Source organism: Apis mellifera, linkage group LG3, assembly GCF_003254395.2.
Source record: "Apis mellifera strain DH4 linkage group LG3, Amel_HAv3.1, whole genome shotgun sequence".
Classification (NCBI taxonomy): Eukaryota; Metazoa; Arthropoda; class Insecta; order Hymenoptera; family Apidae; genus Apis; species Apis mellifera.
This window is the reverse complement of record NC_037640.1, coordinates 12,223,271-12,245,261: the sequence shown is the minus strand read 5'-3', so window position 1 is coordinate 12,245,261 and position 21,991 is coordinate 12,223,271. Positions and strand designations below refer to the sequence as shown.

Genomic DNA, 21,991 nt, shown 5'->3' with positions numbered 1-21,991 from the left:
ATACTTAAATAATATTTAATCAATATTAAGTATTATAATTGTTATCGCTTCTCATATAATCTAATGCCTTTTGATATTACAATTATTTGCAATTATAATTATGTTTTGAACGATAAATTATCGAAGTAATTTTATTCGTAATTTCAATTATTAAATTTTGCCCATTAATGCCAACAGTACATGCTTTTTTTTTGAGATTACAGTTTAGAACTCGCATTGCAATTTTTATTAAGTTAATCCCTCACAATTGTTATGCAGCTCGAGAATAATTTACTCGTAGAGGTCAACGAACATCCAAATTTATATTCTATGCCTACTGTTCCTACTGCGATTCTCTGTTGCGCATACGATGCCGAGAACACGTATTGTAACAAGAAAACCGTTAGATCTTCGACTGTGGCCGACCAGCCGAATGGAAAGAGGGAATCTTTGCAACCGGTGGTTGCACTCCGCTGCCAGCTATCATTTTATGGTAAAGTTGATCGTTAGATTATATTTAGAACGGAACAGAGATCGTGTTTTTTTTTTCTCTCATCTGAACGCAATTTCGTATCCCATCCTTTTTCAGATTTCTTTCTGTTCCGACGTATCGTTTCGAAACGATAATTAAAGCGGCGATTACTTTCGATCGAATTTTTTTTCTTTTTCTTTCTTCCCTTCGTTTCTTTTCTTTCGAGAGAAATTAATCTGAAAATGGATCGAGATATTCGATCGATCGAACGCACATCGGTGAAATTCGTTCGATAAAAATATTTTAACGATGTATGTACGAATTCAAATTTTGATTGGGATTTAAATTGATCGTTTTGCAGTTACGTTGTTCTATGTGTCATTATTGATACTGGTTAATTGACGATTATAAAACGTAACGTAATATATTTTTCAACAGGCATGATCGTTATGTCACGTGTAATGTAATACACGTATACGTGAATGTAATACTCTAAAGCGTAACATGATGAAAGAATACACGGCAAGCATAATGTCAGATAATGAAATTACATTTATGCCGATAATCGCGCAAAATGAATCTTCAATGAGATTTATAGCGTAAATAATTACGTATTAAATGAAACAAATTGCTTTTTTCTTTTTTTTTTTTTATATATTTGTTTGAAATAAAATAAAATTGAAAAAAAAAAAACGTCGGATCTCTTCCTTTTGCTGCAATTGTATTTGATTTGAAATTAATTAACGTGAATTAAATGACGCAACCAAGTATGGAGAAACTATCATTAGTTCTCACGGTTGAGAACTAATGCGAATCTTTAATATATTTGCACTTTTTCATTTAAATCGTTTTTTCGTGTTTAAATAAAAAATTCAGGTCGGCTATATTATATCATATACGAATCGTTCGTAATTTAACAACTAAATTGAATAATGGTATGAAATTTACGAATAAATAAAAAATATTATTTTAAAATCGAATGCTCGAAAGCTTTGCTCGTTTCTCGATTCTTCGTCGATTGGATATTTATCTTTTTTTTTTTTTTTTTTAGAACGATAATTAGTATTATGCACTTTCCAATATAACCATAAATATTCGAATTCATCATTTTATTCTCTTCTTTCTAAATTCAGTATTTTTATGTTAAGATAAATTAACAGTAGCAAGAATTGCTCACATTAAATGGATCATTAGAAATTTTTCTGAACGAGTAATCGCATCAATAATGTAACTTCAAAAGTATTTATTGTTAAAGAAAGTCCAAATTTATATTCCAAGCTAATAATGATAATAATAAAAATATTCATTCTCACGTATCCAAAACATTAGAAAAATGATTTATTCGAATGATTTTTCAGGTTAAAGAAATTTTTAAATTTATATTATTCTATTATATAAAAGTAAACGTTCGAAATAGTAATGTTTCAGGTAGAAAAGTATCTACATAAGGTTTATGCCAAATGCATAAATTAGAAATTTTTCTGGATGAGTAGTCACGTCAATGAAACTTCTAACATGATCTCGAGAGGCTGCAATCGGCATTAAAAACTATCTGGCATAATGGCGCGAGTTGCGACACTACACGTAGGTGTCGATGGAAGGCGCAATGGACTTAGGCGTACGATGCGGTAATTTCGTTTCCAAGCGAGAGAAGATGAGCACATGAGATGCAAACAAGAGCGCGAATTGAGATCGAGCGAAGAAAGTTAAACGAAGAGAGAAGAAAAAAACAGGTAAAGAGATTTGCTTCAATAAAGTGCTTGGTGAACATTACACGGATAATTCTTGTAACAATTTATCGGAATTCTCATTATTTTGAAACGTTTTAACGTTAAAAGTCGTAAATACATCCAACGCATTGTGTTAAATATAAAATTTCATACACGAGATCTTTCCGGATCGATCTCGCTTTCGACGTTTCTCCAACGAGCGACATCCATAAGTAAGGTAAAATCTGTAAACAGATATGGAAGAAATCTGACGTCCCGACCTGGCAGAGACATAGAACGAGAGCGAGGAAAAAAGATAGGAAAAGCAGTGAAAAGAGGGAGAGGGGAGAAGGAACTGGGAGCAGATGCATGGATCGGAATGCGGCATCGGCTGCCCAAGGAGAACCACTTCGCGCTGCGCCCTAGATATTCCATAGCTAAGTATCCGTCGGTTCCACGTATGCTCTATGTGTACTGCGTGGCGTCCACTCTTCCATGCGTATATCGTTGTTCGAGCAAACAATTATCGGACACGCGCGCACACCCGGCGTCTCGCATTTTTTAACCTCTCGGAGGTCGTCGCGTGACACGTGACGCGGATATATTGGAAATCTTTATGCGAATATTCCTTAATTCGTTATATTATGTTATGTAAACGTTTAACATTTTATCTCGAAAAATTTGATGAAATTTTTCATTGCAAATGATTTTCTCCAGTGATTCTTTCTTAATCCAACGTGGATACATTGGAAATCTCTATGTGAATATTCCTTAATTTCTTAATTCGTATATCGCGTTATATAAACGTTTAACATTTCATCGTGAAAGCAGAGATTTGACGAAATTTTTCGCTGCAAATGATTTTCTCCAGCCATTTTTTTTTTAAATCGTTGACACATTGAAAATATTTCTTTGTAAATTAATAATTCTTAACAAACGAGGAATACGTTATATTACATAAACCAGAGTTGGGCATTTTCAAAAAGTTAAAAATTTCGAATAAATTTATTTTAAATAAATTAAATAATACTTATTAAAATATTTGAACAATATTAGCTATTATTCGTTTAATGTATTTTTCGTACAACCTCGACCATTATAGTTATTACGTTTCGAACAATAAATTATTGAAGTAACATATAACTATTAAATTTTACATGTCATTGTTAAAATCTTTTTTTTCTTCTTTTTAATATTCCAATGGATGTACAAGAAAATAATATATAATAATATATAGTATATTTACACAAACTTCTTATCTACGAAGGATAAAAATTCTTACCTTTCCTTTTGCTTATACATCACAATTAAATATCAATCATAGTTTTATAAATGTAATCTTATAATTCGACGAAATTCATGCGTAGAAATCTCACTCATAAGTTCAATCTGGTGCACGCTTAATCCCGAGACGAGTCGATTTCTTCTTCCGCGATCGGTTCGAAAATAAGGCGGATTGACTGGCTCGCGACCGGTAAATCGGCTACCGACACGCTTCGCGTGAGATAAGAAATGCACGAAGAAGTATACGCGAGAAACGCAGGGTGAAAATTGAAAGGAGGGGAAAACGCGGTTCCCCGTGCGTTTTGCATACGTTGGAAAACACGCGACTCGTTCGAGTTGCTCTTGTTCTGGTTATCCTGCTTGCGTATCCTCGCTTTCTCTCGAACGTGATTCGAGGCGTGTGTGTGTGTATCGAGCGTATACGAGTGGTGGGATGGTGTGCGCTTAACGACGATCGCGTGCTGCAATTAAACTCGTGGCTCGCCGCGTTACTCGATTTTTCGTTGTAAGATGTCACACGGTTGAAGATACGATTTTCGCATCCGATTGAAATTAATCGATATTGTAATGTACTTCAATGCCACTTCAATGTAACGATCAAAAAAGCGTAAAAGTAATGCTTGGAAGGATATGAAATATGGTGTTGCTTTTTGCGATGAATTTTTTTTTTTTTTTTTAAATATTCCAATGAACGTACAAGAAATTAATGTATAGTATAGTGTAATGTATAGTTTCTCGCTTTCAAAACTACTTATCTGTGGAATGATAAAAATTCTTACCTTTCTTTTCCGCTTATGCGTATTACATCATAATTAAGTATTAATTATTATTTTATAGTTTTATAAATGTATCTTTTAATTTTATTTTTGATTGGTAAAATTTTAATTATGAAATATAATAATGTTCAAAAGAGGAAAAATTTACTTTTATAAGGTAAAGAAAGAGAAAAACTAGTTTGCAACGATGCTTGTCGTATTCTTGGAATCGATTTCACATAATAGTTATTTCTAATCTAAGTACGTGGGATTGTTGCGATAATTCGCCCTCGATTAATCAAGACCGTCGTCCACTTAATACGTTACATGGACTTATGTATAGTTGCTTAATGTAATAATCATCTCGCACAAAAAGGATCATGACCATTATTCCAAAGAGTTGTTCAACGACAGAAAACTTATATGGCGTTTCGTTGCTTAAGCGTATTTCTAATAATTCAATAGAAAGATTTTTATGACAAAGTTTATTCATTCTCTAAATCTTCTTCCAAACTCATTTAATATATGTATCATGTAACTCGTTCCAAGTTTATTTAAACTTTAACAATTCACTAAAATATATTTTATCAAGTTATATTTTTGATAAATTTTATTCATTCTTTAAATCTTCTTCAAAACTTATTTAAAAATGTATTGCACAACTCATTCTCAATTTACTTAAAGTTACTTACTTTTACAAAAATCTTCCTTTGTTAAATTTTTTTAACAATTCATTAATATATACATATATATATTTTGAGAAAGTTCATTCTCTAAATCTTGTTTCAAACTCATTTAATATATGTATCATGTAACTTGTTCCAAGTTTATTTAAACTTTAACAATTCACTAAAATATATTTTATCAAGTTATATTTTTGATAAATTTTATTCATTTTTTAAATCTCCTTCAAAACTTATTTAAAAATGTATTGCACAATTCATTCTCAATTTACTTAAAGTTACTTACTTTTACAAAAATCTTCCTTTGTTAAATTTTTCTAACAATTCATCAATATATATATATATATATATATATATATATATATATATATATATTTTGAGAAAGCTCATTCTCTAAATCTTCTTTCAAACTCATTTAATATATGTATCATGTAACTTGTTCCAAGTTTATTTAAACTTTAACAATTCACTAAAATATATTTTATTAAGTTATATTTTTGATAAATTTTATTCAATCTTTAAATCTTCAAAACTTATTTAAAAATGTATTGCATAATTCATTTTTAATTTACTTAAAATTACTTATTTTACAAAAATCTTCCTTTGTTAACGTTTTCTAACAATTCATCAATATATAAATATATATTTTGACAAAGTTCATTCTCTAAATCTTCTTTCAAACTAATTTAATATATGTATCATGTAACTCGTTCCAAGTTTATTTAAACTTTAACAATTCACTAAAATATATTTTATCAAGTTATATTTTTGATAAATTTTATTCATTCTTTAAATCTTCAAAACTTATTTAAAAATGTATTGCATAATTCATTTTTAATTTACTTAAAGTTACTTACTTTACAAAAATCTTTCTTTGTTAAGTTTTTCTAACAATTCATCAATATATAAATATATATTTTGACAAAGTTCATTCTCTATCTTCTTTCAAACTTATTTAATATGTGTATCATATAACTTATTCTAAATTTTTTTTAAAATTACCTTTATAAATTACCTTTTTTCTCTGTTAAATTTCTAAATTTCTAAAAAAAATAATTTATTAATATATAAATATTTTTGATAAAGTTCCAAACTCGTTTAAAGATATATCACATAACTTTTTCTTACTTATCCAGATTTTTATAAAATTTTTCTTTGTTGAACTTCCAACAATTCAAAGTACAAATTATACTTTCTTAAAGTTTATTCATTCTCAAAATCTTTTTTCGAAAACTTACACACCTCATCTTACTTAAATATCTACTTTTTATCTTTCTCTGTTCTAAAAAAAAAAAAGAAAGAAAAAATTAAAATCACGGCTACGTATCGTCCAATTAAACCCAATTAAAAGTTACAAGTAACCATCTCGAGTGCTCGAGTTCGATCGATTTAATTGGAAGCCCAGTCCCTGGATCCTCGTCGCCGCCGCCACTGTTCGAGACGAAAAGACGACGAAGAAAGCAGGCCTCCACGTCGGCCCCTTAGGTGAAAGTCGTCCAAAATGTCACTGGAGTTTAACCTTACCGCGAACAACGTACGCACAGCTGCGAGGTGTTGCGGGACAACGTATAATATGCCGTGTTGCGTAATCATATCTCCTCGCATCACGGATGAAACGATAGAAATACAGGCACTAAGGTCATGCATGGAGAATCCTCGATCCTGCTTCCATACCGAAATTCTTCTGCGGAATATTCGAACGAATTACGAACGCTTCTTTCCTCTATTGAGAACAGCCCTAAGCAATTTTTCCCTAGTCCCTTCAATGGTTGAGAACTCGCTCTTATTCGTGTCTGGTTGGCGCCACTGAGTAGATACATCCTGTTTGTTATCGGACACGGTTGAAATTTTCTGAAAGTGACAATTCGAAAGGATTATTTATATACGTAAGAGACTCTTTTTTTTTCTTTTTCTTCTCTCTCTCTCTCTCTTTCTGCCCGTAGACGATGGAGTTGTTCCATTAACGGTTAATTAAAATGCACGCTTACGTCGGTTTACTATTAGTTACATAAATATTCGAAAGGTCTTTCACTATGGAAAGTGAGATAGTGATGCGGTGACGCGTATTACGAATATATTTCCTCGGTCTACCCGTGTTTCTTTTGGGAGGAAATTAACGTTTTTTTTTTTTTTTTGTTTTTTTACGCGTAGGCGGGGAATTTAAAATTTTGGTGAAAGCTTCCCCCTCCCCATAACTCATCCCAGTTCTATATAAGAAAGAAATCTACCATTTTCTCCCTTATTTTCACTTTTATCACGATAAATTCCAACGCGTCTAGCGATAAACAACGAGTCACTTTCTAGCATTGGGAACGCTTCTTGGAACATTTTTCTTTTTCTTTTTTTCTTATTCTTTTTTCTTTTACGTTTTTCCGCGTTATAATTCTGCATTATTGGAACAACGGGTCGAAGAACACCTGAGCAGCGTTGTTGAAAAGGCGAAGAGAAAGGGAAAGTGGCCTTCCATTTCTCAAGCGTCTACCGGCTGTCGTTGACGCCATCGACCTTGCCAGATACCGATCCTTATTTTCTAGAGGAAAAACGAATCATCCGGGCACATTGGCTTCTTCACGTCGACGCGACAACAATTTAACGCGGCCAGAAATGATGTAAGACAAAATTATATTTTGATAAAATTTATTTAAGGTTAAGATTTATCGATAAAGAAGAAACAACGCAGGATAGGTTGAGATGCCGCGGAAAGAAACAAAATAATATTTTTCCTAGAAAATTCCTAGAACGGTATCGAATTGGTCCGTCCCTGTTCCTTTGTACCCTACTAGTTCTCTTAGATAGCAACCTACCGGTATTGCACAACCTCCGGCAAGGTGACCTAGTTGTACCTTGCATCGAAGTAGGTTGGACAAGATTCGGTTAAGTTCCAAATGCTCTTTGTTTGCCTGTGAACATGGCAATAAACGTGGCCATCTTTTTGAGGTTAGTATTATATTTCCTCAATGTGACACAGAAAATGAAACATGAATTAGAAATTATGATAAGAGTGTGAAAAGATTTGGATGAATTTTAACTGTGGATATGATTAAAAATAAAAAAAGAAAAAAAAATGGAAAAGATTAATATGTGATATTTTTGTCCTAACCTATAATTTAAATGTTTAAAAGTTGATTGAAAATGATCAAAATTTAACAATTTAACGAAATGATCTTTATTCCATTACGCATATTACAAATTAAATTTTTTTCATTTTCTGTACATAATATATGTAAAATTAAAATATGAAACGTAAAATTTTCCATTTAGATTTATTGTAACCTTTATCACGATTAGATTCTTTGTCCTGTCTTTTTTATGTAAAAGAATAGGATTCTCTTTCAATTCTCTGATTGTATTCTAAATAGTTCTTTTGGAATTGGCGAGAATTAAACAAGATTTTTCTTTCAAATAGAAAAAGATTTATAAATAGGGCTGCGATGCAACACAAATATCGAGGTGGAAACGTAGGAAGAAAGGAATGACTGTGGAGAGAAAGAGAGAGAGAGAAAGAGAGAAAGAAAGAGATCCGAGGAATTCGAGTCCACACCTAGAAGCGACGACTTCCAAGAGAGATATTTACCTTGGCAAAGGAAAGAATCGCAACGACGAGGGGGATACGTGGGCGAGGAAGCCCACCGAGTCTTTCTTTTTCGCCTCTTTGATCGAACCTACCCTGGACTGCATACAAAAGAACGAGGTTCTACGCGCGAGATCCTTGCGAATCGTGCGTTTCGCGTGTGTCACGCACGAGAAATGCAGTTAGCCCGCCCACGCTGCTTTTCGTGGAAACAATGCGTGCCTCCAAGGGGTGCACCATCTAAACGAGAATGCCATGTGAAAAACATTTATCTTCGACGTTATTGCTCTTTCTCGGAAGATTATTCAACCCTCTTTGAACAACTTTTTATTCACGTGACGAAGCGGTTGCAACGATTGTGTCGTGAGTGGAAATACAAAACCGATGCTATTTTAAAATAGCCTGTACAAAATTAAAATTATTAATCGAAAGGTGATCGTATTTTAAGAAGGAAGAACTTTTTAATTCTACGTGTGCACATTTTTTTCATCTTTAGAAACAGTGGAGTATCAAACTTTGATCATTTCCAGTGCAATATAACCTATACAATACAGTAAACGTATATATTAATTATACGTTTACGAAATTTTACGATGACGCGAGAAATTATTGTCAAAAACGAGGAAAAGAGAGAGACACTTAAAACGACTATATTCGTAGCATTAACAGTTTACAATTTTGGCTACAACTTTCCCTTATTGGTGAGTCTGGTTGCGTTTCGTGATAAACTTCTATTCGTTCTGAAACATTAGTTGTCGCGTGAGACGCGAGAAACAAGTTGTAACGCGTCAATCTCGTTCCGTCGGTAATACTCGAGCAAAATCACGTCTGTTACGCGTCTAAATTCACGAATGCATAACACGAATGCATAACACGAATGCTTGTTTTTCGAGAATATTATCGAAAGAATTTATCAGAAAATCGATTATCGGATGATGCAATCAACTTTTTAGCTTCATTTCGACGATAATCGTATTTCATTGTCTCCATTGTAATTTGAGAAAGTGTGTTACATACGTGTACATTGTTTACTGTTGAAAAGTCTCGCGGGACGGCACAGAGACAAGAAGGATCTTTCGCTAGGAATCGCCTATCTTCACTTCAGACAGCTTTGTTGACAATTTTGACACTATATACTACATAGTAGTGAAAGAGCTATAATTTGAATAATTAAAAGTCGTAAAAATTAGTTTCATTTGTAAAGTTATGTTAATTATAATTATTTAAGATTGGTAGTTAATTATAATTGTATGTTAATTATAATTATTTAAGATAATTACTAATAAATTATAATTAACCATATATTATGAAATAAACAAAATTTTATAATATACGTTAAAATTTTCTGGATTTTATGCCTTACGTTAATGCATTGAAGAATATAAATTGTATTTTGGATTGGTATATACGTGACAAATACCATGATAGAAATAAAAATGATTATAAATTTTAAAATCGTAGGAGAGAATATATTCTACCTCACATTAATGAGATTAATTAAGATTCATTTTTTTCTTATTGTACTGATTTCTAATTTTTCTTTTCCTTTCTTTTCATGACCACTAATGATAGAAATAAATGTCGATAATGCAAGAGAATAACCTGGTATTATTAATATGATTGAAGAAAATTTATTTTACAATTACTAATTACAGTTATCTTGCATCGATACAATACCTGATTTCTCCTCAAAGAATTACTCATAAAAATTAACCAAATGCAATTCTGCTCATCGTTCTCGTGGCTTCATGAGAGATGAGAACAGGTCGTATCTCTTTTTTTCCTTTTTTTTTTTCCTCCTTCAATTAGTATGCGGCTGAGAACACACACGTTTCGTTCAAGTTCGCATAAAAGTACGGTAGCCGGGCGTGGCACCAAGAAAGCCGGGAAAGTGATATCTCTTTGGTGTGTTCTGTTCCATTCAGGAACGGATTAACCTTGTTCGTTGCCCCTGTTGTTCAAGTGTACTGCTCGTTCAACCTGCTCGTTTCAAAATTTACTTTGAATTATTGTTATCTTTCAACGATCGAATACAATTTGTGTCGAAAATTCGACCAAGTTTTATTATTAATATTTTTAAAAAATTGTAATTAATAGTATTAAATGAGATTCTATTTTTTCATTTTTTTTTTAAATCAATTTCAGAATTAATAATATATTTTTACTCGAAATCTTTCTCGAAATTATAAGTCGAATATTTGCAATATTCCAATTAGAAAAAGATTTGAAAAAGCATAACTTCATCTCTAAGTTATCTATATAGATATCAAAATTAGTAGGTTACTGCATTTCTAAGACCCACGCGATATTACTATCTACACAATATAAAGAAGATCGAAAACTTTCTTTGGTGTAATCCTTAAAAAAAATGTTGCAATTAAATTGTAAATAAAACATATTTTAAAAAAATATTAAAATCATAACTTGTGATAATAAATTCAAAAATAATAAAAGTATAATAAAAAAAATAAAAATAGAAATGTATCACGTATGAAATTATGTTTCATATCTAATATCTATATAATTCTAATATAATTCTCGAGTGCATTATGTTTTAAGGTCAGAGTCGAAGAAAGTATTTTAAAATAAAACGTGTTCTGGTTTTCTATGATCTTATTTTAAAATATCTCTTAGAATTTGAAAATAATTTCATTTAAAGAATTTTCATAGATAAAAGATTATTTTAAAATTCTTGTTTGATTATTTTTCGATATAAATTTATTACTATGATATAATAAGATTCTTTCTATTTTTGTTAAATATAATTTTTATTCTAAAATGAAAAAAAATATTACCTGTTAATGTAAAAAATATTTTCGTAAATGTTTAAATATGTGTTGAATTATTTATTTCTTACGTATGAAAAATCGTATTGCATTTCTACTTTATTTCCTTGTATACGTTTTCGAAGAACACGAACATACAGTGCCGCTCTCTTGCAGTAAAGTACAGAACAATTTCGTTATATTTTCTGTTACCATCTAAAGTTACCATCCACGAGTTTTCTTAGTTGATAAGTAGTATCTTCTTGATATTTCAAATTACTTATTTATATACGTCACTGATATAATCACTGATATTTATATACGTACAGGAATTAATTTTTTGAAAAACTTTTCCTTATTTATTTCATCGATAAATTTCTATCAAATATTTTTACAATTTTTCTTAAATTTCTTTAATTTTCAAAAAAATTGGGTTAAAAATTTCAGGTTTATTGGAAATAACAAAGAACATGGATTTTAAGAAAAATCGATCGCTTTATTTACTTTAAGTGTTTACTTTAATTCGTAATTAATACAAAGCGTAAGTTTGAAGTTAGCTGAAACAGAAACAGAAATGTATTAAATTCAATTTTTCGAATTCAAAGATACGAAATTTATAAAAAAAAAATTCATTTACCATTTGGCGATGGAAATTGGTTTACAAGAGTCTGATGGCCTGTCGTATGAATTTCCCAACAAACATTGCAACAACTGCGGCCGTCCATTTCTGCAAACCACCACATTCGTGCAAGCATCGTTCAACTTGTGCACGTCTCCATCTTGGCATGGAACTGTACTGAGACTAGACGGTATATTTTGCACCACGTCCCAAGGATTTTGCAACTGCTCGGTCGATTCTTTCTGCGTATCGATTTCTTCCTCTCGTTCATTCTGCTCTTTGTCGATTTCCAATTGCGTATTTACACTTCGTTCGTTCCAGGGAACAGGTTGAACTCTGCTCAACCAAGGATTTCCAGAAAAAGATTGCGATCCATACATCGATTGTGAATCTCCGTAAGATGGTTGTTGAGGATATATGGACCCATACGATGGTTGCGAAGGTGCGTAAGACGGTTGTTGAGGTTGCGAAGGTATGTATGGCGGTTGTTGAGGTTGCGAAGGTATGTACGGTGGTTGCTGGGGTTGCGAAGGTGCGTAAGACGGTTGTTGAGAAGGTTGTTGAGGCGATTGCTGTCCTGACGGTATCGAGGCGGGCGATTGCGATGACTGAATTTGTGGCAAAGTCGGTGTAGGTGGAAGCGATGGACTTACCGCGCCTTTGCAATCGACGTTGTACGGATAGTCGCAGACGCCCAATTGCTGTGAAGCGATAAGCGATGGATGAAAAATACTAGGACGCGAATAGCGCATGAGCATAAGTTATAGATGGCGCTGCAATCTCTAGGATAAGATCTAGGAGAAAGAACACGAGCAAGGGAACGTGCATTTTGGAAAATGTTGACGTATGAATCATTGTGCGATTCTTCGTTAATTAACAATTCGTTAATCGTAGATGTATAAATATATAGTTAAGTATATCGCTTATATTTGTCGAATTCGAGAAGTATAAGCGTATATACGTGCGGAATAATAAAATGTGAGGTTAATGTAAGAATTTAATTTCAAGCAACGATACGGAAGCTCGAGAAGCGGCCTTTGACCGGTGGTACAAGTTCAAGTGGGGAGGGGGGAGGAAAAAGAAAACAAAAAACATTCTCACGCTGCGTGACGCGAGACGTTGTCACATTTATGCGACTTAAAATTCCGCGAGTATATCCTCCTCGGAATATAACTCTTGAGGAATAAGATTCTTACGTCATTGTAGACCAGGCCTCGGGGGCAACCGAATTTGATGGGCTTTTTATAAAGGCACACGTAGAATTCTGAACAGTTCGTCGCACTTCTGTAATGACCGTTCGGTTCTGGGCACAGTTTCGATCCATCGGTCAAGGATGGCCCTGGGAAAAGCGAAAAGGGAAGGAAGAAAATTACACGTTGGAAAAAAAATCGATATTTCTGATTCTTTTTTTTTTTTTTTCATTTTTAGAAGAGAGAGAGAGAGAATTAAAATTACTCTTACTCGGTGTAGGTACAGGTCGGTTACCGCAGTTCACGTTGTAATCGTAATCGCAATAGAAATTAACGTCATTGAAGAACAATCCATCGGGGCAAGATTGCTCGGTCACAGTTTCGTCCCAACAGTTTAAATAATTGGAACAACTGGTTGGGCTCGGGAATTGCCCTCGCACGCTCAAACATCCAGGCGGTGGCGACATCCCAGGCACTGGCCTCCCCGTTATCGGTCCTGGTAGCTCGTTCGTGTCCCCAGGATTAACGGTGGGATATATTTGCCTGGTGTTCAACGAATTTGAACTCCTCGACTCGGTCCCGTTCCAACCATCCAACTTTTGCAGATCGCCCAGATCCCACGCGTTTTCCAAATCTGCGCCGCGAATTTTATCAATTTTAAATTAAATAAATCTTCGATCACGAACTCTACCAATTTATTTCACGTATAATTTTTTCCTTACACTTCCATTATTATTCTCAAAATTAAAAACTCGATCCTTTCTTCGATAAACAATAATAATAATAATAATAATCACCTTGACGTTGCCTCGACGTTTGAGGGTGCGCTAGACGCTTTTCCAGAAAGTTAGCCTCCTCGGTGGTGGCAGCGGCGGCTCTCCTGGCGTCGCACAGGCCGAGCAGAAGAGCGAACGATACCCAACCGAGCCTCATGCTAAATACGTTTACGATAAGTTTTCGATACACACGCGATTAATTATTATTGTTACAATCGACGTAATAATCGAATATACGCGTACATATATATATGTGTGTATGGCGAGTATATGGTGGAGTCCTTGCGTGCGAGGATGTCCTGATGCTGGATGGCCTGGACCCGGTCGGTCGGAGGGCTTACATAGGGCATCCCCCACCACTTCTGTTCCCCGGGGGAGTAGGACCCCAATTACACGGGCGCGAGCAGGACCCAACTGTTGCCCGAGGAGGAAGTGCACCAACTCTTCCCTTGGCGCGCCTCCTCCCTTCGCCCCCCTATTCTCGAATTCCCCTCCACGAGGAGGACAACGGTCGTCACCTTGTCGAAGGGGGTCGAAGAAGGCGCAAGGACGCTGAAACGAGAAGGAAACCCCGGCCCTCCCCTCCACCCTCTCCCTCTCTCTCTCTCTCTCTCTCTCTCTCTCTCTCTCTCTCTCATTGGAGGAGAGGCTTAGAATGACCGGTCAACAACGCGTGTCGCGGCCGATCATTCGTCCGCGGGCAAAATCCGGGGAAAAAGACGCTTTGCCAATCGTCGGCGGGCAAACGACCGCGTAGGATGTCAAGGTCGAGAGATCTGTACTCTCGTGTACTTACTTGGTTATGTGACGCGTGTGTAACGGTATCGTGCCGTGGGTTTTTCAATTTTTCAGGTTTTTCTATTTCTTTTCTTTTTTGGGTCGCGATTATGAAAAAAGAGGGGGGGAGGTTCGGGTCGATGATCGGATTTTAGGTATATTGAAGCAAATTTGGACGAGAGGAATTTTCTTGTAATATATTGTATTGTATATATATATATAATTACTTGTAATAAAAATCGAAATTTGGCCAATCAGAGTTCTAAGATCGAAGAGATATTACATAATAATGATAACAATCGTCGAGGAAGAAAGGCTTTGAGCGTGTGCTCGGTTGGTATGAGCGAGTTATCGACTTGTCGACCGATTACACGTATCTCTGTTTAATAAAAAGAATCGAGAAAGTTTGGACGAGAAGAATTTTCTTGTAATATAGTAAAAGTAATATATAGTTAAAGTAAATATATAGTTAAAGTAAAAATCGAGGAATTTGGCTAATCAGAGTTCTAAGATCGAAGAGGTATTGTACATTATAATGATAATAATCGTTGAGGAAGAAAGGTTTTAAGTACGAGCTCGGTCGGTATGAGTTATCGACCTCTCGATATCGACACGTATCTCTGTTTAAAAAGAATCGGAGAAAGCAAGTTTCGAATGGTTTCGAGGGATTTTACAAAAAAATCCGATCGTTGAACCTTCGAATCTCGAAAGTTCTTGCGGAATGTGGAAACGAGATATATTCCTTAGAAACGTTTCTCATTACCGAAACGTGCTTGGATATCGCGAGGAAGGAGGCTCGATTCCTTGAATGATTTCGCGTGGCACCGTTTTTCTCCTCCTCCTTCGAGGATATTTCGTGAATTTTACGGCAACAGGTTACGTTTCTGGCCCCCAGTATCCGGGGCCCATCGTCCTTTTTATTGTCCCGCAATAAGGAAGATTTCATATGCGAAAAAGAAGAAGAAGAAGGAAAGGAAACGAGTGGATCCACGTAATACTGAAATCCAGATATTCGATGCGGTTCCTCGGCCAGTTTTTGACCGTGAGTCACTCGCCACTTTGCTTTTCCAAACGCAGATACGATTCACCATTTATTATCAATTTTCAACAGCGACGATTTTGCTAAAAAATTCTTTCTGTATCGCTTCCTCGACGAATTTTTAACCGTGAGTCGAATACTTTGCTTTTTCAAACGACGATTCATCATTTATTTATCAATTTTTAATAACAACGATTTTGCTAAAAAATTGTATCGATGCGATTCCTCGACGAATTTTTAACTGTGAATCAAATATTTCGCTTTTTCAAACTACGATTCATCATTTATTTATCAATTTTTAATAACATTATTTATCAATTTTTAACAATTTTTAACGATTTTGCTAACAAATTTTTTGTATCGAGTATCGATTTCTCGACAAATTTTTGATCACTTTGCTTTTGCAAACAGATATGATTCACTATTTATTTATCAATTTTCAACAACATTATTTATTAATTTTTAACAATTTTTAACGATTTTGCTAAAAAATTTTTTGTATCGAGTATCGATTCTTCGACAAATTTTTAACTGTGAGTCACTTTTTCGAACGACGATTTACCTTTATTTTACTATTTCACCATTTATCAATTTTCAACAGCAACGATTTTGCTAAAATATTCCTTGTATCGATGCGATTCCTTGATAAATTTTTAATCGTGAGTCGAATACTTTGCTTTTTCAAACAACGATTCATCATTTATTTTTAATAACAACGATTTTGCTAAAAAATTATTTATATCGAGTATCGATTCCTCGACAAATTTTTTATCACTTTGTTTTTGTAAACGCAGATACGATTCACTATTTATTTATCAATTTTCAACAACAACGATTTTGCTAAAATATTCCTTGTATCGATGCAATTCCTCGACAAATTTTTGACCGTGAGTCACTTTTTCAAACGACGATTTATCATTATTTACAAATTTTCAACAACAACAATTTTGTTCAAAACTTCCTTGTATCGAATGTCGATTCGCGATATACTTTTTCTGCTTTGACAAATTTATCGAGTTTATAGGTTAAGTAGTGTGAGCGATCACAAGATTGTACTTTGAAAAATTTTCGTTACATTATTTTACGTACGTTTCGCGAGATGGTCAAAGATTTCGCTTCACAGCAAGGTATAATAAAGAGAAAAGGAATAATAGGGACGAGTTCTGTAAATTTTCTGAAACCGGGATGTACCCGGATATCACCGTGTCCGTCTAGGAAGAGCGTGTAAGGAGTTGAGGTTATACGTGTAGTGTGGAAGATCTGCGAGCGGTGGCGTGCAGAGATAAAATGTGAGACACTGTACGTTATTCGTGACGAGAATTCGTTAGACTTGTTTCAGCGTAACTGTTTACTTACAGTTGTTGTACGAACTGTTTACCAAATAGCTTTATCAAGATAATATTTTTTTTTTCTTTACGTTATTATTACGAATATTATTCTTTGATTATTTGAGAAGTTTTTTTCGTTTATAAAAAAAAAAAGATTCGATCGAGATTTTTCGTTTTCATTCTTCGATGTATTCCCCTTTAATTATTATTCGTCTGAAATGTTACGATAAAATGAATATTAGACATGTGTTCACGCAGATGGTATAATCTTGTAAAGCTAAGCCGATTTAAACCGTGTCAGTTTCTTGTATCAGAATTTTACATCCGTGGTATAGTTATAAGCCGACCATATATATATAAGAAGACTTAAATATATATCTTTGAAAGAAAAGAAAAAAGATCACAGGACACCGTAGGCTTCGTCCGTGAGTCGAATTTTCGATCTCATCTTATTCCTTGGAATCTCTTCTTAATTTTCTATAATATTCTCGCGAAAATTTGTTCCGTTTTTTTTTTTTTTACATATATATATATATTTCGTGCTAAAAATATATGGAATTATATACGGAATCAACACGTGTATTTTTTTAAAATATTTTTAATTAATTTTAAACTTAAGAATGAATCTTTAATAATTAAAAAATACGATCAATTCTTATTCGTATAATTTTGTATCTGAATTTTTGTGTACAATTTGTTTTGCGTATCAATGGAGCGAAAAAAAATTAATAAAAAAAATTCTCGTATTCGAGAAACGTATATCGAATTCCTTGATCAAAACGTCATATAAAAAAATATCGAAACAAGCGGGTGAGTTTTAAATTCCGCTTAAGCGGAATTATCCTATGAAATCAATTCCATCCTTTTCATCTTACTTCGTTTGTCTTTCTCGTTTTGCTTCTATTTCGGTTAGCTTTTCGTCCAAACCGAATAAACTGTAAAGAATGGCTATGGAAGAGGCTGGATAATCGAAAAGAGCTCCGTGGGCCCCAAAACGAAAAGAATGGAAAAATAAACTGTGAAAAGCATGAGAAATATGCGAGAAGGTTGGCGGACAAAGAACGAAATACAAAGACGAAAATAGCATGCAGAGAGAAACGATGAATAAAGATGATTAATTTTATTTATTCGTTTTATATTTTTGTCGTTAAGAGTTATTACAGTTATCTGATTATAGAACAAATTTTTAAATTTATATTACAATTCTGTTATTCATTTATCATCAATAAATAATGTAATATAATAGACCAGACAAAATTTTTTTGTTCAATTTGCATGCTCATTTTACATTCCATTCAAGACAAAACATAGACTCACGATTTATCTATCGCGATGTGACGCGATAGAAATATTTATAAATATTTTTTCCAAGAATTATATTTATTTCTTTCTACTTTTCTATCATTTCATTAAAAAAAAAAGCCTTTATTATTCTCTTAACAAGAAGAAAAGTACTAAAAATTTTCGAATTATTTTTTAATTATTATTATTTTTCTCGAACTAAAAATCAAATAAAGAAAATCCATGGAATCGTAATACGAAACAAGCAATGGGATAAGAAAAAGCAGAATCTTTTAACGTAATTAATTTCGGTCGATAATACAGCGAAACTAGATAAGAAATGGCCGGTTTGGAATCGTACTATAAATTTAACACGGCCTACACGATACACCACTTAAGCGCAAATACGAAACCGATATCTCTGGAGAGGATGCGCGCACATACGTTAAATGGTGGCTATAGAGTGAGACGTGAGGTCGCGCGTGTCCCCAGGCAGAACTCGTCGAGGAACGTTTCAATTTCCTTGGCAGACGGTGATGGACAGGGAGGCGAGTCACCTCTTGCGATCCCTGGGATCCTATTATCGCGTCTAGATCTTTCTTTCTCGCGCCTTTATCCTCCTTTGCTTCGCGTCTTTATTCGAAAATGAAGTGGGAATCGAGATGCATTTCGTTCGAGGAAGGGAACAAGTTTCTTTTTCTTTCGCGTTTATTCGAGATTACTTTTCTCATTATTACTAGTAAAGTGTGGAAGAGAAATATAGAGTGGAAAATGATGTTAAATAATCGTGCAGATTTATCGTTACAGTCGAGATTGTTGTAAATAGATCAGTTTATAGGTTATGTCTTTTTAGAATTGGAAAATAATGGTGAAAGAGCTAGAACAGGTACGATTGGACTACTTTCTAGTTGTTTACGATACGAACTATGTATGTTGTGTATGTGTGTGTGTTATATTATAACCTATAAATAAAACCGAATTGTTACGTTTCGATAATTAAAAACTATTCCTCGTGAACAAACCGATAATCAATTTACACCAAGATTTTAGAATACGAATTTAATTGAACGCTTTACTCTGCATTTTAACAATAATATATATCTTTTTATTTCCATTTTGAACAAGGTTATCGATTGTCTCGTGAGAAAAAGAGCACATTATACTTGTGTCGCGCAAATGATAACAATCGCGCACCATCAAACGAAACAAAAAAAAAGGAAAAACAAAAGACGTAAATCCAACGTAATATATCGCTTTTATTTTATTCGAGGCACGAGCGATTCTTAACTTAACGATTCTCAAAGCGACTCTCCTGGGAACACAATCTGCAATCGAAGCGTGCCCCTTCTTCCTTCCCAGCGGTTCGATGTCCACCTGGCGGCAATTACTGAAAATTCCGCCAGTCGTCGAGGACATAATTACGACGTAAGTCGTTCCGACGTATCCTCCAAGATTTATCCCGTATCCCATTAACGCACTCTTTTTTTCAAGGGGCAAAGGAGGAATAACTCGAGAAGGGTGGCCCGCCTACTTCACTCTGTTCGACCTGTTGGGACGCTCTCCGATGAATTTGAACAAGCATTACGGTATTCGGCCGCGGGTTGCGCATTTTCATCGCTCGTGCATTCTGTTTTCTTTTTTTTTTTTCGAAGAAACAACACTTCACTTCAAGAAGATCTCCTCGAACTAAAGGGAGAGGAGGAAGGAAAAAAGAAGAAGAAAGAGTTGGGTTTCACAATTGGCATCGATATTAATTCTCGAACGAATAACGATTGCTCTGCACAATGGAGGAGATTTGCATAAAAAAAAAAAAAAAAAAAAAGGAAAACGAATGACAAAAAAACGAGAAAGGATAAAATATAAATACGAATCGAGGTCGCAAACTTATATTTTTTTTCTCCGAAGATCGAAGAACTTTTTAAATATCTACATAACCGACCGCGTGTCTTACTTTGTAATCGTGTAAACGGAGAAATACAGAGAGGATGAGATTCTTGCTTCTTCCTCGAAACGTCGTAAACGTCGTTCCTTCGTATTTTCTTTTTTTCTTCCTCGCGCGCGGGAAATTACTCCTTAAAGCGGCGCTGCCGATACCATCTTTCCCTCCACCGTTCTTTCCTTTGTTACCATGCCAAAACAATTTTTCTCGATTTGACCATCCAAAGCATTTTTTTTTTTATGCTTCATAAGAAATTGAATGTAAATCGCGTCTCCATTCGATTTTATTCATTTCTTCTAGGAATTATTTATCTTTATCTAAAAAAGAGTTGGGTTAAAGGAAATGAAAGAAATCGACGAACAAAATATTTCACGCGTGGAAAATTACCGAGAAATACCGTCATCGTCGTCGTCATCATCATCGTCGTCGTCGAGAAAACAAATTCCCTCCGCGTTAGGGTTAGGTTGTAACCATACTCGATTGCGGTTCCACGCAGGACGTTCTTAGAACAGCGTGGACAAGGTGAAAGATCCTTGCTGCAGATGACTTCATACACCGAGTTATATTCCTTATACCGATTTCTCCTTCTTCCTCCGCGCTTTTCAGATTGCCGTCACGCACGTTTGTACCGTTATTGCGCAGGTATTGCGCAACACCGCATACCTGTAACGATCACAAATGAAATTTATATTGCAAAAAAAAAAAAAAATAGCGGGGAAGGAAAGAATAAAAAAAAAAATTCACGACCGGGCGGTTAATAAATAAGATTTGTCAATTTTTTCAAAAAGAAGATGAATTTGAATTTTCGAAGGATCATACGTTGTACGCATTAAGTTTCGAAGCAGGGTTTGCTAGGGATTTTTCGTTCACAAATGAAATTTATATTGCAAAAAAAAAAAAAATAGCGGAGAAAAAAAAAGAATAAAAAAAAAAATTCACGACCGGGCGGTTAATAAATAAGATTTGTCAATTTTTTCGAAAAGAATTTGAATTTGAATTTTCATTACGAAGGATTATTACAAAGGAATGTTATATGCATTAAATTTCGAGGCAGGGTTTGTTAGGGATTTTTCGTTCACAAATGAAATTTATATTGCAAAAAAAAAAAAAAATAGCGGAGAAGAAAAGAATAAAAAAAAAAATTCACGACCGGGCGGTTAATAAATAAGATTTGTCAATTTTTTCAAAAAGAACTTGAATTTGAATTTTCGTTACGAAAGATTATTACGAAGGAATGTTGTACGCATTAAGTTTCGAGACAGGGTTTGCTAGGGATTTTTCGTTCACAAATGAAATTTATATTGCAAAAAAAAAAAAGAGTAGCGGGGAAGAAAAGAATAAAAAAAAAATTCACGACCGAGCGGTTAATAAATAAGATTTGTCAAGTTTTTTAAAAAGAATTTGAATTTGAATTTTCGTATTACGAAGGATTATTACGTTGTACGCATTAAGTTTCGAGACAGGGTTTGCTAGGGATTTTTCGTTCACAAATGAAATTTATATTGCAAAAAAAAAAAAGAATAGCGGGGAAGAAAAAAATTCACGACCGGGCGGTTAATAAATGAGATTTGTCAATTTTTTCAAAAAGAACTTGAATTTGAATTTTCGTATTACGAAGGATTATACGTTGTACGCATTAAGTGTCGAGACAGGGTTTGCTAGGGATTTTTCGTTCACAAATGAAATTTATATTGCAAAAAAAAAAAAATAGCGGAGAAGGAAAGAATAAAAAAAAAAAATTCACGACCGGGCGGTTAATAAATAAGATTTGTCAATTTTTTCGAAAAGAATTTGAATTAGAATTTTCGTTACGAAGAATTATAT

At 34.0% G+C, this 21,991-nt stretch overlaps 2 protein-coding genes and 2 long non-coding RNA genes across 6 annotated transcripts; 2 read left to right on the top strand and 2 right to left on the bottom strand.

Annotated features, from left to right (window-relative positions):
- The first annotated feature begins 246 nt into the window (after positions 1 to 246).
- LOC113218617 lies at positions 247 to 2,468 on the top strand. Its single transcript, XR_003304250.1, has 3 exons — positions 247 to 472; positions 1,869 to 2,184; positions 2,416 to 2,468. It is a non-coding gene; the product is annotated as an uncharacterized LOC113218617 (long non-coding RNA).
- A 9,225-nt stretch (positions 2,469 to 11,693) lies between these two features.
- On the bottom strand, positions 11,694 to 14,249 carry LOC100577513. Of its 2 annotated transcripts, XM_003251295.4 has the most exons (6): positions 14,047 to 14,249; positions 13,825 to 13,961; positions 13,299 to 13,661; positions 13,034 to 13,176; positions 11,856 to 12,538; positions 11,694 to 11,775 (listed from the first exon to the last, which is right to left on the bottom strand). In XM_003251295.4, exons 1-6 carry the CDS (start codon positions 14,151 to 14,153, stop codon positions 11,772 to 11,774), a joined length of 1,437 nt encoding a protein of 478 aa, XP_003251343.2. In that variant the 5' UTR covers positions 14,154 to 14,249; the 3' UTR covers positions 11,694 to 11,771. The 2 variants fall into 2 exon arrangements, with proteins under 2 accessions (XP_003251343.2, XP_006569318.2); XM_006569255.3 differs by having other exon boundaries at positions 13,825 to 14,121.
- Positions 14,250 to 18,397: 4,148 nt separating this feature from the next.
- LOC725831 lies at positions 18,398 to 20,056 on the top strand. Of its 2 annotated transcripts, XM_006569260.3 has the most exons (3): positions 18,441 to 19,114; positions 19,499 to 19,653; positions 19,720 to 20,056. In XM_006569260.3, exons 1-3 carry the CDS (start codon positions 19,094 to 19,096, stop codon positions 19,916 to 19,918), a joined length of 375 nt encoding a protein of 124 aa, XP_006569323.1. In that variant the 5' UTR covers positions 18,441 to 19,093; the 3' UTR covers positions 19,919 to 20,056. The 2 variants fall into 2 exon arrangements, 1 of the variants encoding a protein (XP_006569323.1); XR_411483.3 differs by having other exon boundaries at positions 18,398 to 19,114; positions 19,354 to 20,050.
- Positions 20,057 to 20,098: 42 nt separating this feature from the next.
- Positions 20,099 to 20,914, bottom strand: LOC107964237. Its single transcript, XR_001702633.2, has 2 exons — positions 20,555 to 20,914; positions 20,099 to 20,484 (listed from the first exon to the last, which is right to left on the bottom strand). It is a non-coding gene; the product is annotated as an uncharacterized LOC107964237 (long non-coding RNA).
- Positions 20,915 to 21,991: the final 1,077 nt, after the last annotated feature.